At 30.7% G+C, this 16144-nt stretch overlaps 4 protein-coding genes across 12 annotated transcripts; 2 read left to right on the forward strand and 2 right to left on the reverse strand.

The window, feature by feature from the left end:
• Positions 1-683: 683 nt before the first annotated feature.
• CNBP (CCHC-type zinc finger nucleic acid binding protein) lies at positions 684-5570 on the reverse strand. Of its 3 annotated transcripts, none has more exons than XM_033338225.2 (3): positions 5398-5570; positions 4006-4259; positions 684-3842 (listed from the first exon to the last, which is right to left on the reverse strand). In XM_033338225.2, the coding sequence occupies exons 2-3, from the start codon at positions 4246-4248 to the stop codon at positions 3618-3620; spliced, it is 468 nt and encodes a 155-aa protein (XP_033194116.1). In that variant the 5' UTR covers positions 4249-4259; positions 5398-5570; the 3' UTR covers positions 684-3617. The 3 variants fall into 3 exon arrangements, with proteins under 3 accessions (XP_033194116.1, XP_033194117.1, XP_033194118.1); XM_033338226.2 differs by lacking the exon at positions 5398-5570 and adding an exon at positions 5022-5146; XM_033338227.2 differs by lacking the exon at positions 5398-5570 and adding an exon at positions 5027-5118.
• A 1444-nt stretch (positions 5571-7014) lies between these two features.
• Spf45 (splicing factor 45) lies at positions 7015-9195 on the forward strand. 2 transcript variants are annotated; one of them, XM_033338198.2, is made up of 5 exons: positions 7015-7251; positions 7347-7616; positions 7687-7998; positions 8089-8523; positions 8768-9195. In XM_033338198.2, exons 2-5 carry the CDS (start codon positions 7500-7502, stop codon positions 9053-9055), a joined length of 1152 nt encoding a protein of 383 aa, XP_033194089.1. In that variant the 5' UTR covers positions 7015-7251; positions 7347-7499; the 3' UTR covers positions 9056-9195. The 2 variants fall into 2 exon arrangements, with proteins under 2 accessions (XP_033194089.1, XP_076477908.1); XM_076621793.1 differs by lacking the exon at positions 7015-7251 and having other exon boundaries at positions 7326-7616.
• Positions 9196-9630: 435 nt separating this feature from the next.
• On the reverse strand, positions 9631-11405 carry Alg2 (alpha-1,3/1,6-mannosyltransferase Alg2). 3 transcript variants are annotated; one of them, XM_033338264.2, is made up of 3 exons: positions 11252-11405; positions 10850-11167; positions 9631-10775 (listed from the first exon to the last, which is right to left on the reverse strand). In XM_033338264.2, exons 2-3 carry the CDS (start codon positions 11090-11092, stop codon positions 9795-9797), a joined length of 1224 nt encoding a protein of 407 aa, XP_033194155.1. In that variant the 5' UTR covers positions 11093-11167; positions 11252-11405; the 3' UTR covers positions 9631-9794. The 3 variants fall into 3 exon arrangements, with proteins under 3 accessions (XP_033194155.1, XP_033194154.1, XP_076477906.1); XM_033338263.2 differs by having other exon boundaries at positions 11230-11405; XM_076621791.1 differs by having other exon boundaries at positions 11226-11405.
• A 207-nt stretch (positions 11406-11612) lies between these two features.
• On the forward strand, positions 11613-14664 carry LOC117158888 (malectin-A). 4 transcript variants are annotated; one of them, XM_033338267.2, is made up of 6 exons: positions 11928-12247; positions 12362-12444; positions 12620-13070; positions 13167-13349; positions 13429-13486; positions 13556-14664. In XM_033338267.2, the coding sequence occupies exons 3-6, from the start codon at positions 12714-12716 to the stop codon at positions 13762-13764; spliced, it is 807 nt and encodes a 268-aa protein (XP_033194158.1). In that variant the 5' UTR covers positions 11928-12247; positions 12362-12444; positions 12620-12713; the 3' UTR covers positions 13765-14664. The 4 variants fall into 4 exon arrangements, with proteins under 4 accessions (XP_076477910.1, XP_033194158.1, XP_076477909.1 ...); XM_076621794.1 differs by having other exon boundaries at positions 12681-13070; XM_076621795.1 differs by lacking the exons at positions 11928-12247; positions 12362-12444 and adding an exon at positions 11613-11722 and having other exon boundaries at positions 12681-13070.
• The last annotated feature ends 1480 nt before the right edge of the window (positions 14665-16144 follow it).

Raw genomic sequence — 16144 nt, forward strand, 5'->3', positions numbered from 1 at the left:
AATATTTTAGTTGAAAAATTTTTGGCTATATTGTAAGTTTTAGTAGATTATCATTGTAAATAAATAATTTAAGTGTTTACACGTGTACAGTTTTTTACTACCTTTTGAAACTCGATTCCTTTTCCCAAGACTGTAACATTTATTACTCAAATTTAAAGTTCTATAAAGACATATATAATTATTTAAAATGAGACGCAAAACGAATAAAATTAAAAAAATACTAAAATATTTGGAGAACAATAATCAGCATGCATATAACAAAGTAATTCATTAACTACCTACATTTTACGTCGTTAAATTATCATTTATATAAACAAATAATCGATGCAAAATTATAAATTGGATATTTATCATGCTGATAAATTATACAAGAGAATTTGAACATTACGATACTTATAGTACTTCTATGTACAAGTTAACGAAAAGATATGAAACACTTAAAAAAATTTTGTTTAGTAATATACACAAAGGATTAACGAACTGAAAAGGAAAATTATAGATTTACATTTTATTAATAAGTGATCTCGTCTTTCAACCGAAACATAAATAGTACATGAAGTACATATGTCCATATATCGTACTACACTTCCTTAGTCGTAGATGTAACAATACCCCTCGAAATAATGGGTAAGTGGAATCATATGATAAGCATTATATAGGGAACAGAAAAGAAAAACAAGATCTCGTCTTTGCCTCTCCGTACACATTCTATTTCAAAAATTCAGTTTAAAAACATAACTTCAAATACTCCGCAATCCTTTATTACTTTGCAGCTTATTTTTTTTTCTTCCTCTTCATCCTCTTCTTCATCTTCTTCCTTTAAGTATTAATAGATTAATATAAGTCGAGCCGTGATTCGGCCGTACACGGATCGAATTAGTTCATACACTGTAACAGTCGTATTCTTTACAATATTCGTACGTAAGTCTTGTAGCAGAGACAAAAGCGCAGGTGCCCTATTCGCACTCGTTTTTAATGCTCGTCTGAACCTCCGGTGCCACCAATGAACCTCACATCTAAATCGTATATCTTCAAAGTGTGCTTTCCCTCTCATCGACATCCTACATAGTAAGACATCGGTTGCTTTTCTTTTTGTCTCTATTTTTCTTCTTACACGATATATTATATATAAAATATATATTATATATTATATATATTATATATATTATATATCCGTGTGCATATACACATTGAAATCGTATAACATATCGGTTACAGAAACAAAGAACAAAATTACTTTCTTACACGGATTTTTACTCGGTCGTCCCTTTACAACTCATGTATCCAATGAAAGCACCAAAGATCCATTACGGTCCATTAGCGAAATATAATTTTTTTGATCCTCCAAATCTCGTCAGACGCACTAGTGCACTGATTACAACTACCAAAATCATGTATGAGATCGGCTTAAGTCCCGAACAGTTAAGTGTATAAAATGTTGCAGGACACCTCTACTACGCGATACACAACGCACAAGGCGCTTTTCTTTAGTTCCACCAAGTCAGGCACGCCTGGCTTCTGAACATTAATACACATTGTCGCTGCTGGTAAAAGCATCAATTTTCCTGTATACACGTAGTGCACGTGGCCATTCGTGGTCATCATCTACTGAATAATTTTAAAAAGAATATCCATTAAAAGTTATACGGCTACATGAATGGACGCGTGCACGACATGTTCACGCCAAATCTACCTAGACTAAACATAGATCCGTGAACGATCTTAATTTAAATTGAACCGTTCGTTCGGTAGAACGATTTTCAATCAAAATATTAGGGATTTAATCAATTTATATATCCCAACAACACTGCTCGCATTTATAAACACGGCATCACCGTTCTCGAATTTAACTGCAGTCTATTTCGTTTGTCATTAGACACGTTCATTTTCTTTTATCACCTTCTTTCTTTTTTCATTTTTCTTTTTTTAGAAAAAATCTTGCATACTTTGTACTTGTAATAACATAATAGTCTGCTAGTACCATGTTCGGAAAGATATTTCCAAATCCGCAACATTTTCTTTTCTTTTCTTTTTTATCACCTCATGATTTTCAGTAAATGTGTTCGACAAGAAAAAAAATTACTAGACAAATTGTATCTATAAAATTTCGTTCTACAACTTATAAAAAACATTAATTTAATACTTTATACATGAAAATATAATTTGTTCCTGTTTTTCTGTGATGTATAAATAAGAGAATCATCGGAATTAGTCACCAGCAACGACCAGAGTATATCTAGCTTTTTACAGTACAAAATACAGCTCCTGGCACATATGTATGTATATATGTATACACATATGCGCATATATATATATATACATATACCTAGTAACGAAATATTTCACCATATGTAAGGATATACTAAGGCAAAGTGCAACTGCATCCTTTGAAAGTTCGTAACAATCACTGACAATATGAACAATGGTGACCACCTGCATAACAATTATGATTGTACATACAAAATGTGCAAATTTGTATAGACCTCTGTGTTTATATGTATATATACATATATACGTTGTGATGATCATTGACGACCATACCGAGGTAATTGCATTCATTTTCGCTTAAAGAATCTGACATACAATGCATATATATTTTGCCCTGGTTTATGAGAATCTAAGATGATATTTCGAGTATAACTGTATATAAACTCGTAAACACTGACAATCTTACAATTGTGCAACTTTTGTTGATGTCTGAAACTAAGTCTGTTATAAAATAATAGTACAACGATCCTCATTACATCCTTACACATTAAAAATTGGCGTTACTAAACCTTACTTATATGTATTCAGGGCCGGCATGTTCACTTCCTTTCCCATTACTTCTGAACTTTTTTTTCTTCTTAACTCGAGTTGCTAGAGAGTTCGAGAGGGAGGACCGGATACAAGATGCGTGGATGTGAGAAAGGAACATAAATTTGATTTATTACGATTTTTTTCATAGTCATTATATATCCCTTTCTTATGTCAAACGGCTATCCATTTATAATTCAATGGGCTGATAATATTTCCTCCCTCAATATGAATTACCAACAAATATCTCAAATTCCATCAGCTGAAGCTGACAAAATATGTCATAAATGCTGCACTTGTAAAATTTCTTTTATGAAATATATTAAGAGTCCATACATCTTGCATCACAAAATAATACGCGTACGAGATAGTTTGAAGGTCAGGGGACAGAGGATTCATGTCTCTACTCTAATTCAATCGAATGTTTATAATATTATTACATCGTATAGTGTGTATTCATGTAATGCTGGATGTGTCCTATGTGTAAATGTACTTTGTGCGCGCGCACGCATGTATAGTGTAATGTAACAGCAATAAAATAAAAAAAATAAAAAAAAAACAGAGACATCATAAGAAAAAACCCTTGCGAAGAGAACAACGACATGTAGAAGGGGAGGGAAACTAGGAATAAAATGGGCTTCCGGGAGTTGGGCATGGAGAGATGGAAATTCGAACGACTATGACAAAACTCATTTTTAGCAATTATACGCATCAACGAGACATACGTTCGCACATCCCTACCTAGCTACAATCCCCGGTAGTAGCGCGCGCGACGGTAAACGGCTTATCGTTAAGCGAGCGGCACGGATTCCGGTTATCTCCTACTTTCTGTCATCCTGATCACATTCACGGCTTAAATGACCAGGCTTGCCACAAGTATAGCATGCTTTTCCTCCGACTTCAGTGCAGTTACGAGCAAAATGACCTGTTTTATTACAATTATAGCAACTTTGCATTCCAAAACGTCCAGAATCATTACCACCTTCGGGGCAGCTACGTGCCATATGACCAGTCTTGTTGCAGTTATAACAGCTCATTTCAGGCCCCTGTTAAAAGCATTCTAGGTTACAATATTATTTTATCGATAATATACTGCATGAAATCTTGCAATATATTAATATATGTAAAATAAACAAATGTGATGCTAAAAATTGATATAGTAACATAAACATATGAAAAGAAAGATAAAATTTGGAAAATTATAGTAACCTGTTGACAGTCTTTTGCAATGTGCCCTACACCTTGGCAACGGTAGCAAAGGTCTTGATCTTCTTTACATTCTCGTGCAAAGTGTCCAAATTGGTTACACTTGTAGCACTTGTCACGACCACGGGCAAAGCCACCTTCTCGATCACGGCCACGGTCACCTCTACCTCCACCTCCACCACCTTGTGGACACTCCCGTGCATAGTGACCCATTCGGTTACATTTATAACAAGCACTTGAACTCATTTTCTATAAATCTACAACAAAAATTAAACAACATATTAATATACACACATGCATATGTATTGATATACTAACATCTTTTTTAATACACTAATAGTAAATTCAATTTTAAGTGATATATAAATTACATTACATATATAGATATGAAATGGCTACACACATATATGAAAAAATTATGTTGGTATTTAAATTAGAACATATTACCCAATCCAACATAATGCTAAAATATTACAATAAATAAGATATTAAAATATGATATTAAAATAATTATGGAATATAGTTTAAAACTTTGTTAAAGACTTTAAATTATTACATATTCACTAATGATCTAATAAACATCTATAATGCAAAAGTATATACTAATTAGACAATATATTGATATACATATCTTCCAAATATTATATGGAACGAAATGAAGAATAAAATGGGGAAAACAAGATACTAAAACTGTACCAGATTGCTAAAAAAAGTTATAAAAGAGAAAAAGGCAAAAAAGATGAGGAAATATTTCAAAAATATACACTCTTTATCATAAATCTCGAAATATTAGGAAAATTATAATATACAATTGGCAACGTATTCGGAAAAATACAATAAGCTATTTTAAATAACAATATAAAATGGCATCGTGTATCCAATCCATCCTAGGTACGAGTACGTAGAATGCACGTGTTTGAGGGAAGCGTCGTGCACGCGGAAGCAGTTTCCTTATTTAAAAAATACTAGGTAACACGACAACATTCTACCAGAAAAATAATATTCAAATCATTATGTACAAAACCCTGAGAAATCGCCGTCTATCGTACAACGTGGCTCTCTTGCCCCCACTTTGCAGTGGTGGTACGCAAGTACGCCACGGCGCGAAGATGGCATCCGAGACTGACGCCGTACTGCGCTTTTTTTGCCTGGCCAAAGAAAAGATCGTCGAGGGCGAGGTATACATATACGATCGTGCACAAAACCCGCCGTATCGTACGATGGAAAGAAATTTTCTCCGCGATGCGGCGAAACGAAATAAAATCCTCATTTACTAGTAGAATGAGGAATTGAACCAACGAAGTCGAGGACCACGTGTGGAATCACAGAGAAAGAACCGCGGACCCGCTATCGCGACATATATTATTATTCTTTAGCGACGACATAGCGACTTACCTCCGGTGCTTGATGGAATCGCACAATAAATCCTCCTCTCGTTGGTCTTTACCGACACGTCAGGAACAATGGGTCCGCGGGAAGTACTGTTTTCCTGGGAAAACTCGAACCGATACTCAGCCGAATGACTGCGGCGACCATTGACTACGGGAAGGAAGATCAGCCAGCCAATCGTAGCTACGTTGCCCGCCAAACTCTGTTGCAACCATAGACATAAGAAACATAGACCATTGGTACCAAATAAAGAAAATGATCCTCGTTGAAAAAGAGATAGAGATATTTAACGTACTCTCTCTTTCTTTTTCTAACGGATATTTGCTTCGCCTATAGAAAGAGAAAGGTTGACTTCGCAATTTATTTCTATCTCTTTTTCAATAAGGCTCATTTTCTTCACACACTATCCGCGATCTATACTTCTTATATCTATGGTTACAACAATGGACGCCACTTCCCCTACTGCGGCTATCGTAATCAAGTTGAACAACAAAATTATTTATTTATTAATATTTTTACCGAAATTATCATTTTAGTTATCGCATAATGCATTAATTATTTATTAAAATATGTAGTTTTTCGTGTAAACATCAATCACCGACAAAATTGAAGAAGGCAAATATGATTTTTAGAATATCGCTGGTGATCAACCTCGACATCTATTGGTTCAATATCTTCGAAATTGCGTTGATAACTTATTTCAACCAATCACCTAATGCAGCTGGAATACACCGAAATTACATTCAATTTGAAAAGAGTTCATACAAAATGCGAACCTCTACGTCTTATTAAAAAATGATAAAATAAAATTGATTTTAAAAATAGAATTGTAGTTTTGATATCGTTGGTAGTATATCAAGTAAAAAATAAGTGGTCTGTAATAAAAGCAGATAATAATTTGTATGTATTAAACAAACAATGTTTTATATATATATATATATATATATATATATATGGAGATCATTATATATCCGTCGCTTATTGGAAGACGTGATTTATAAATTTCACATTTTATAATATGCACATGGAGTAATGCAGAAACATAAATACAAAATTTTAAGAATATATTAAGACTTTCTCTAATAATTGTCTCTAATAAATGTCTCTTTATGTAATGTTTGTATAAAACTTGATAAAAAATATAATACTGATAGTTGTTAACTATAAGCAATAAATATATGTTATCCTAAATATTATGTATTTAAAAATAAATTTATTCATACAATAAAAATTAGAAAATTATGAAAATACAATATGTAAAACGTATTTTTTATTACATATTATAGTATATTTACTCATGTAAGCCATTATTGAGACAAATTATTACTTATGAAAACTACGTTTATAAATGATAAATAATGTTCAATGTAATTGTTTCATAGTAATTTTATTTATAAAATGAGTATCTGTAAAAAGTTATAACACTATACTTCAATATTGATACTCATTTACTTTGAAAAAATCAATTTAAAAGTGCATTCGTATCATTTAAAACAATTAATGTTTCTAACAAATATATATTAAATTATTGCCAACATTTGTATATTGGATATACATATATTCATATCGTTGCCTTGTTTACTCTACTTTTTAGATCCTAAATTTTTTACTGTATGATAATAACCTACAAATATAACCTACAATTTTTCGGCTTTATCTCATTTTTATTTTTTGTCAACTCTCTCTTGAAGTTTGATTGTATTTGTACATATATTCCTAGTAAACAAGTGCATGAGATCAGCGAAGGTGCTATGAATTATTAAGCTTTAATAATAACTGTGGAAATAAAAGTCGTATAAGATATTTTTTCTTAAAAATCGTTTATTCTGATTACGCATACGTATGTATGTACTAGGAGAAGTAAGTATATCCACTGTGTGAAATATTAAAATATTTGAAAAATGTTAAATTGGTACAACTTTATAATTAAACAGTGTTTTCAATTTTAATTGCAGAATTAAATAATATACATTTTAAAGCTGTTTCAAATTGTATTTGTTTGGTACGCAATCGTTTGTTAGTACTTCAGTAGTACATGATAATTTAAGGTTAAGTGTAGTATGTTTTAATAAATACATTCGTAATATATAAAAATTAAATTAAAGACAATGTCTCTATACGACGATTTTGACAAACACAGAACGTCGGAAAAAGTAGTTGGATGGTCATCTAGTATCAAATTATTACAATCTCAACTACAACTAAAAAAGGCTGCTACTACACAGGTATGTGATCTTCTATAACAATGACTAGATGATAGTGGTATTTAATATTATTGCTGTACCATATTTTTAGCCAAAACGCGAACAATATAGAAAAGCAACAGCAGTATTAGCACCTGTGATAGATTTAAAGTCAAAAGCCAATCGGAACACAGAAAGAGAAGACGATGGGCCACATAATAATCCACTCTCTTCTGGTACTGTTAGCAGTATTGGAGTAGGAGGTGAATTTGATTGGAATGTAATAAATGAATATGATCCTATGTGGCCTAATGAATATGACAAAGTTGTTAAAGAACTAAGAGATTTACGTGATAGAGAACACGATCAAGAGACTGAAATGCGTAAACGTAGACGAGACAGTTCACGTTTTGAAGATACACAGGTAATATATTAAGTTCACTATATATATAACTGAGAAAAATAGAATGTGTGGTTCACATATTTTTACAAATAATGTGCATATTTGCTTCAGGCTTCCTCTGGGAATAGTACAATGATTCCCCCTGAAAGAGATGAGGAAAGAACTCCTACATCAAGAGGTATTGCCGGGGGAGCAGCTATAGCACCACCACCTTCCCTACAAGAATCTTCTGAGCTTCCACCTCCAACACAACCAAGACCACCAACTAGTATAGGTTATGCTACATCATCAGTAGCAGCAAAAATAATGGCTAAATATGGTTTCAAAGAAGGACAAGGACTTGGTAAAAAGGAACAAGGAATGTCTGTTGCTTTACAAGTAGAAAAAACTAGTAAACGAGGTGGAAGGATTGTTGGAGAAAGAGAACAACTTATGCCACCACCACCACCTGTTGCTGTTTCTCCACCTCCAACACAACAGCAAGTTCCACCTTTACAACCTTCGGAAGAACCCAGCATTACTGAAATAATGAAATGTCCGAGTAAGGTAAGAAAAAAATTAATTTCATTTGAGTCTTATAGTATTAGTATTTGAGTATGGTATTTGAGATTCAAGTTTAATAATAATATTTTTACTTCGTGAAGTTATAATTCTCATGAAGTTTTTAATTTTTACGTAAATTTGTGCATAAAGTATAGAAAAGTAAATATATTTTTTGTAAAATATACATCAAAAGGAACACAATACATATGTTAAAACATTTTCTATTACAAAATATATTATTAATTAGGTTGTATTATTACGTAATATGGTTGGTCCCGGAGAAGTGGATGATGATCTTGAACCTGAAGTTAAAGACGAATGTAATACGAAATATGGCGATGTAGCGCGTGTTATTATTCATGAAGTAACAGAAGCTGCTCCAGAAGAAGCTGTTAGAATCTTCGTGGAATTTAAGAGAATAGAAAGTGCTATTAAAGCTGTGGTTGATTTAAATGGACGGTTTTTCGGTGGAAGACAAGTCAAAGCAGGTTTTTATTCCAGTGAAAAACTTGATAGTTTACAATTAATGGACTAACTTCTTATTTTTAGATTTTACCTAATAAATACAACTTAAGAAAGACAATAACATGAAATTAATATACTGATTATTATGTTGAAAACTATATAATATATTGCAGTTTTGTTGAAACATTCGTGTTAAATAACATTATGAAACTTATGATTATTTAATTTAAAATTACATAATAGTCAATATATTGAGCAATTTTTCAATTTATATCCTGTTATAAACGTAATAGGTTGCAATTTATTTATATGTATATATAAACGGTTTTTATATCTGCTCTTGATAGATCATTGCTGTTGTTTTACCAAATTTAATATAAATTGTGTACACAATAAATATAGGTAATAAATAAAAAAAATTTATAATTCCGCATATATAATAAATAAAAATATTAATTAAGCTTAAGTCTTCAATATTTTAAAATGAAAATTAATATTTTAAAATATTTTAAAAAGTGAATAATATGAAAAAAAGGAACATAACTTTTTTGTGATTTCACAAAATAAAATAATGATTATATTAGCAAATAATGTAGCGAATTATAATTCACATATTAAAAATTTGGTAATTAAGAAAATATTGCGATTGATACAATCAATATATTTTACTACGAAATTTAAAATCGTATAATATGATTCTCATTTCTTTGTTAATTTTTCTCATTAATTTACGTCATAAAGAATATATAGTAAAATTGTAACAATTTAAATTTTTATCTGCTATGTATAAAAGTTCAATAATTACAATTTTACTTTACTTTCTTATTGTCAATTAAGTCTTCAATTGTTTTGTTCAATTGAGCACTAAATGCAGCAGAACTGAAAGTTTCCATAAATCTAACTTTGCCTGCATCACCAAATTGCTGAACATATTCTGGATTTTTAATTAAATCAGCTATTTTCAGAGCAAATGCATCACCAGATAAATCAACCAAAAATCCAGTAATTCCAGAAACAACAGATTCTTTTGGACCACCAGAATTATGTGCAATTACTGGTTTACTCATGTACATTGCTTCAAGTGGTACAATACCAAAATGTTCATTTGGAGGCGTATATAATAAAACCATACAATGATATAAAATAGATACTTTATCAATATCCGAAGGAGAACGAAGAAATATTATTTTATCTGTAACATTTAGCTCATCAGCAAGACCTATTAATTCCAAATAATGTTCTACATTTTCTTCAACTCTTTTATCATATCCACCAGCCATAATTAAATATACTTTTTTGTATTCTTCTTCTTTTAAGTACTTTTTGAGCTCTGCTAGTGCTTCTATTGCTAGGCCCAAATTTTTTTTACGTTCATATCTGTTGATAGATAGTAATATAGTACTATTTGGTGGTAACTTTTTATCAAGTACTCTTTCTAAGGGTATTATTCGAGCTTTATCAAAATAGTCTGTATTGATAGAGGGATATAAAACCTCAGGTTCAATAGTTAATCTCTTAAAAGTGTCCTTAAACACTGAACGTGTATATAGACTATTTACAAATATTTTATGTGCCATTCCAGTTGTTATTTCTTCCAGATAATTAAGGGGTATACGATACAATTGTTTACTAAGACCCTCTGGCCGTGAAAGTAATTGATCTGGATAATGACAATAAAAAATTATGTATGGAATTCGTAACCGAAGAATAGGGATGCATGCAGAAACTAGATCACAGAATACAATGTCTGGTCGATTTTCACAAAAAACGATGTAGCTAGCTGCATATATCTAGAAAAAAATACAACACAGTATGTGAAAATCATCTATACACATATGTCTTATTTCTTAAGAAATGAGCTCACCATACGAATATAAGCAAAAAGTGCAAAGAATCTACCCAAGATATGCCTGGGCAACCAACTTCCAACAACTGTAACAGGAATTGTTCCATCTTTTGTTTCAGAGAAACAATGTTCCGAATCGTGATGAGTTGTCACGAAATTAACCTCATAACCTTGTTTTTTTAAAGATAATGCAGCATCAACTACCAATCTTTCTGCTCCTCCTATGCCAAGATCCGGATGTAAAAATGTTACTCGTGTCATTTTTATCAATATATTGACATTAAAAATATTATTTGTTGTGGAAAATAGCTCAATACTGTTCACGATACTACCGGCCTGTAACGTAATTAATAATAATAATAATAAACCCACAATCATATATATATACAAGTACCTACACGTTCCTCCCACTAAACATACCGGAGGAAGAAATATGAATTTCGTTCGACCGTTCGACTGTTAGAGACGGAAATAAGTGAAGCCTACTTCTGACAGAATTTTTCTCATATGCATCGGTGATCTCCCTACTCTTGTTAGTCTCTGATCAGAGCATAGTACAACATAGTACAACAATAGTATCTGATAGTACATATTTCTCATGAATAGTACATATTTCTTCGTGTCTTTTCCTATACCACGGTTATAAAAATATTAATTGTTGCCCACTATTTCGTCCGTATAAAACTGATATGAATTTAATTTCGCGATTCTAAGCTTACTATCATTTGTGATAGAAATCAATATAGTAAATAGTATTCAAGAAATATTTGTAGGAAGTAACTATCAACAGTCGGTGAAACAAAGCGCAATCGTGCAGAGAAAACCAAGCTGCTTTAATCTGATTTCGATTTAATCTGATCGCATTATGCTCATTTTTCGGTTCCTTGAGAAGTAAGCGTAATAAAATATAGCTTATATCTATCTGGAGCAAATTTTGTGTATTTTCCAACAATGAAAAAATTATCTAAGTCGATTGAATAGTTTCTGAGATAACCTTGGACACAGACACATACCTACGTATAAACTACCTCTCTTTATAATTTAATATAGGCAAACTACATAGGTACATATAAGTATCAAACGTGGTATGAATCATGTTTCGTTAGTATTCATATATCAATAAAAAAGTTTGCACATTTTATCACAAACGAAATCATTATTTGAAAGTATACTGTGTGGTAGAATTCTCGCTGTTTTAGTTTCATAGAAAACATTGATAATATTCATAACAACATAAACAATTTGGCTTCTACTTCACTCACAGAAGAAATGAATAATTGACTTATATGATTAGTACTTCGTTATAAATATAGAAGATATAAAAGTATTTAAATGAAATTTATATACAAGGCGTCCAAGTTTCTATGGAGGATGATGATTTGCAGAATATGTATCAAGAACCATTTAAGAAAAATCGTAATAATATATATTTATACCAGATAAATTGTCTTCCATTAAATAAATATAAAAGTTTGGTGTATATTTTGTGGAGATTAAATCTTTATTGATATGAAACATTATATTTTGTAGCATATCACTAAAGGCAGTTTCATGTGCGCACCTAACAATGTGTTCACCAGCCACGTAAACTAACGTGACTATATCAATACATGGTTAGAAACATATACATAATTCGTGACCTAATAGTAATGATATTTGTTGACAAAACAGATAGAGTGTAATACTTTGATTTTTCTCAATACAGAATATAATTCAATCGAATAATATAAACATTTCTTTAAGTATAATATAAACATGTTGCTAGCTTTAAATGTCTCGCTATTTTAGATATAACCTCATTTGCCGGTTAGTGATCATTTTAAGAAGTTATGATTATATTTTTGCACAGAGACAGTTGAACATTATTATTTAATAAATAAAAATGGCTGTGTTATGGGAAGTATACTTTCTGACAATATCAACGTTATTATTTGTACTTTGTGTACAAAGTTTGCAAAGTTTAGAAGTAATATATGCAATAAATGCTGGTGGAGAAGCACATACTGATAGTTATGGAATTCGTTATACCAAAGATCCTTTAATGAGTAAAGTTGGAACAGGATCCGATTATGGCAAGCAGTTAATTATTGGACGAGTAAATGCAGTTGATCAGATCTTATACCAAACTGAACGATATCATCATAGTACATTTGGATATGATATTCCAATCAGCGAGGATGGAGATTATGTTATGATATTAAAGTTCTGCGAAGTTTATTTCAACTCTCCTAATATGAAGGTAACATTTAGTTTTGTAATTACGACGTGATACTAAATAATTTCTTATTACTGAATATGATTTTAACAGAGTACTGTTTTCTGAAACATGTTTTAGGTGTTTGATGTTGTATTAAATGGAGATCATACCGTTGTTACTGACTTAGATATCTTTGAGAGAGTTGGACGTGGTGTAGCACATGATGAATATATTCCATTTAAAGTTCAAGCTGGGAAATTAATATACAATGATGAAGAGTCCGATATATTAGCTGGAAAAATTAGAGTTGAATTTATAAAAGTATTATACTTATATTTATTTTTCATTTATACAATTTAATCCAACTATAAGTACATTAACCTTTGATAATTAATTGTAGGGTTACAGAGACAACCCAAAGATAAACGCTATTGCTGTAGTAAAAGGAAATATGGAAGGTATTATCTAAATTTGTGATATTTAAGAGCTTCTAAAGTAAATGTTATAACTATGTCGATGTTATTTAGATGTACCACAGTTGGGCCCGATTCCTCAAGAACCGGAAGAATATCACAATATACAAGAAGATGAGGAGGAGTCTACAGTTCGTAGTCGACATACAAGTGGCCCCAGAACTCCAGATCCTTATTCAATCGATGATTCCTCAGTAATGTTACCAGTCTTTGTAGCTCTTGGGGCATTTATTCCTTTACTATTTTGCCTATGTAAACTATAGGCTAAGTAAAAATTTTTGCACATGAATGCCTTGTACTTAAAGACGATAGTGTTCTAATCAGTTTAGGTAAATTTAGCACATGGAGAGTTGGCAATATATATATGTATATGTTGGCCGTGTAAATAGTGGGAACATTTTTGATTTTGAGCTATGTCATCGAATTTCATTACAGCTGTTTATTATTAATTTAATCGAATGAAAATGATTAAATATGTTTTTATACAATGGATAATTCAAATTAAGAATGAAATTAAGAACTTGGGAAAGACGAGGAGTTGTTTAGTCATGACTTTTGTTGTCACTATAATGTGTTCATTCGTAAGTTATTTAATTTTTAACTATAGGAGTGGAATAATAGTTTGCACAAAAGTTGACACGTGTTATCTTTTTCTTTTTATATATAATTCCGTGTACTCTTAATACATTAAAGATATATATTTATTAATTTTAGAAAGGCTTGTAATCTAGTATTTATGAAGGATTACATCGAATTCTGATTGTAATTGTTTTTTAGAAATAATATTATAGAAAAAAACGGAGGGAAAGTAATATATATAAGAGTATGCAGTACAATAAACCTAAATATTTTGTTCAAATAAATGTGTTTAAATTTAGTATAAATTCACACACAATGTTATAATCGAATTTTGTAATTGATATATTGTAGCAAGTGAATTAAATTATTTCAATTAGACCTTTAATATCTTTTATACGAGGAAAATTTATGTACTTTTATATTCGGTATATTGGTTACATTTTGTCAAATTGTGTGCTTTTATAAAACGTATGTCGATTACATGTGAAAAAATTGGAATGAATCCAACAATCTGTCAAATACCAAAGTGATTTCAGTCTTTGGCAAATGAGAGGAAATAAAGCTGTTATTATTGTCCAATAGAATTGTTTCCTTCTCACACATTATTTTATAATCCTCTATTTTTTTTACAAGCTTTTTTTAGTATATTCGCTTTGTCGCCACGATAATTTATTATAATAATTCGTATCAAGCATTTTTTAAATTGGAACAAAATCCTGTTGTTTTAAAATTTTTCTTATTTTAATTTTTATTAATCAGAAAAATATACATACATGTTTTGTTTATTTTGGGAATAGGAACTGAACAAGGAATTATTTTATTTTATTTAAATTTTGCATAATTTTTTGAATTGTAATAGATCATTAGCTAAATACAAAATTTATATCGAAATGATAGAAAAAGACTAAGATTTGAAACAGTAAATTTTACAATGAGATATAAAATATATGTACATACATACAATTGGAAAGCTACTTATCCTATTATTCTCTGTAAAAAAAATTATACAAGCTAGTCCATATAGTCGTATATAGGGTACAGTTTTATTAAGTTTTGTAATAAGATGTAGTTACGTATTTATATAGCGAGAAAAAGTAATTTCTAATCTTAATTTCTGAGTTATTGCAATTAAAAATAAGGAATATTTAAATGTTTCGGAATTATATTAGTACGAAAAAGCAATGAAAGATGGAAACTAAAAAAGATGGAAGAGAGAAAAAATGAGTACAATCATGAACAAAAATGAATTATATCGATACCGTTATTTATTACTAATATATTTAATATTATATAATGTATAATATTTTTCGAATAGGCGTTTAGAAAATAGAAACATAAAATTGATAACTGATAGTACGAAGTTAGCGAAAGAGGATCGATGATTCTGTTTTACCGTAAAACCACCTCAGGGTATGGTTGATGATCGAAGATGTGATTTGCACCGATGAACAGAAGGAAGCACTTACAAGTTAAATTGACCTTCAAATAGTGAAAAGTAATACACGCGCGTATATGTGTATATAGAGTGGCGTATTATTTAATGGGAATAAACTCATTCATCCTATATGAAGGAAAGATCACGTGACCTCTGATCGTTTAGATAGAGTCAAAGAGAAGACGAAACTGATATATAGTCATCATTGAAAGTTAATTACTGATTCAAGGCTGTACTTATATCTCTGAAGTTTCAAACTCTAAGTTTCGAGTAGCATTCATCTTTCGAGAAGGAAAACCAAAATTATAATTTCGTATGGAACATGCTTGAATAGTCGTTCATCTTTTATAATTCATTGAACAAGTTATTAATCATTCGGTTAAATACCCAAATACTAACACAAAAACAGAGAATTATTAATTAAGGAAACATATATATACTCGCGTACAACATTATAGTATTATAGAAACATACATATGTACAAACGCATTAGCAGATAAGACTTAGAATAACGAAAGAAATTGAGCTAGAGGTATAGTTCTAACCAATACATTAAGTTAGAAACAAAATGTATCAAACGTGCCCATACTCAAAACAGATTGTAATAGGCACAAGCCTCGATACAATAC

The sequence above is a fragment of the Bombus vancouverensis genome, chromosome 9 (genome assembly GCF_051014615.1).
Source record: "Bombus vancouverensis nearcticus chromosome 9, iyBomVanc1_principal, whole genome shotgun sequence".
In the NCBI taxonomy this organism is placed as follows: Eukaryota; Metazoa; Arthropoda; class Insecta; order Hymenoptera; family Apidae; genus Bombus; species Bombus vancouverensis.

Excerpts from the sequence above, each read along its gene's own strand:
- Alg2 (XM_033338264.2), bottom strand. The coding sequence starts at position 11,092 with ATGACACGAGTAACATTTTTACATCCGGATCTTGGCATAGGAGGAGCA. Across the intron at positions 10,776-10,849 it reads TTTTTGCTTATATTCGTATG|ATATATGCAGCTAGCTACAT; the intron begins GTGAGCTCATTT and ends ATTTTTTTCTAG.
- LOC117158888 (XM_076621795.1), top strand. The coding sequence starts at position 12,714 with ATGGCTGTGTTATGGGAAGTATACTTTCTGACAATATCAACGTTATTA. Across the intron at positions 13,350-13,428 it reads TTAGAGTTGAATTTATAAAA|GGTTACAGAGACAACCCAAA; the intron begins GTATTATACTTA and ends AATTAATTGTAG. Across the intron at positions 13,487-13,555 it reads AGTAAAAGGAAATATGGAAG|ATGTACCACAGTTGGGCCCG; the intron begins GTATTATCTAAA and ends GATGTTATTTAG.
- CNBP (XM_033338225.2), bottom strand. The coding sequence starts at position 4,248 with ATGAGTTCAAGTGCTTGTTATAAATGTAACCGAATGGGTCACTATGCA. Across the intron at positions 3,843-4,005 it reads TTGCAAAAGACTGTCAACAG|GGGCCTGAAATGAGCTGTTA; the intron begins GTTACTATAATT and ends TGCTTTTAACAG.
- Spf45 (XM_033338198.2), top strand. The coding sequence starts at position 7,500 with ATGTCTCTATACGACGATTTTGACAAACACAGAACGTCGGAAAAAGTA. Across the intron at positions 7,617-7,686 it reads AAAAGGCTGCTACTACACAG|CCAAAACGCGAACAATATAG; the intron begins GTATGTGATCTT and ends CCATATTTTTAG. Across the intron at positions 7,999-8,088 it reads CACGTTTTGAAGATACACAG|GCTTCCTCTGGGAATAGTAC; the intron begins GTAATATATTAA and ends TATTTGCTTCAG.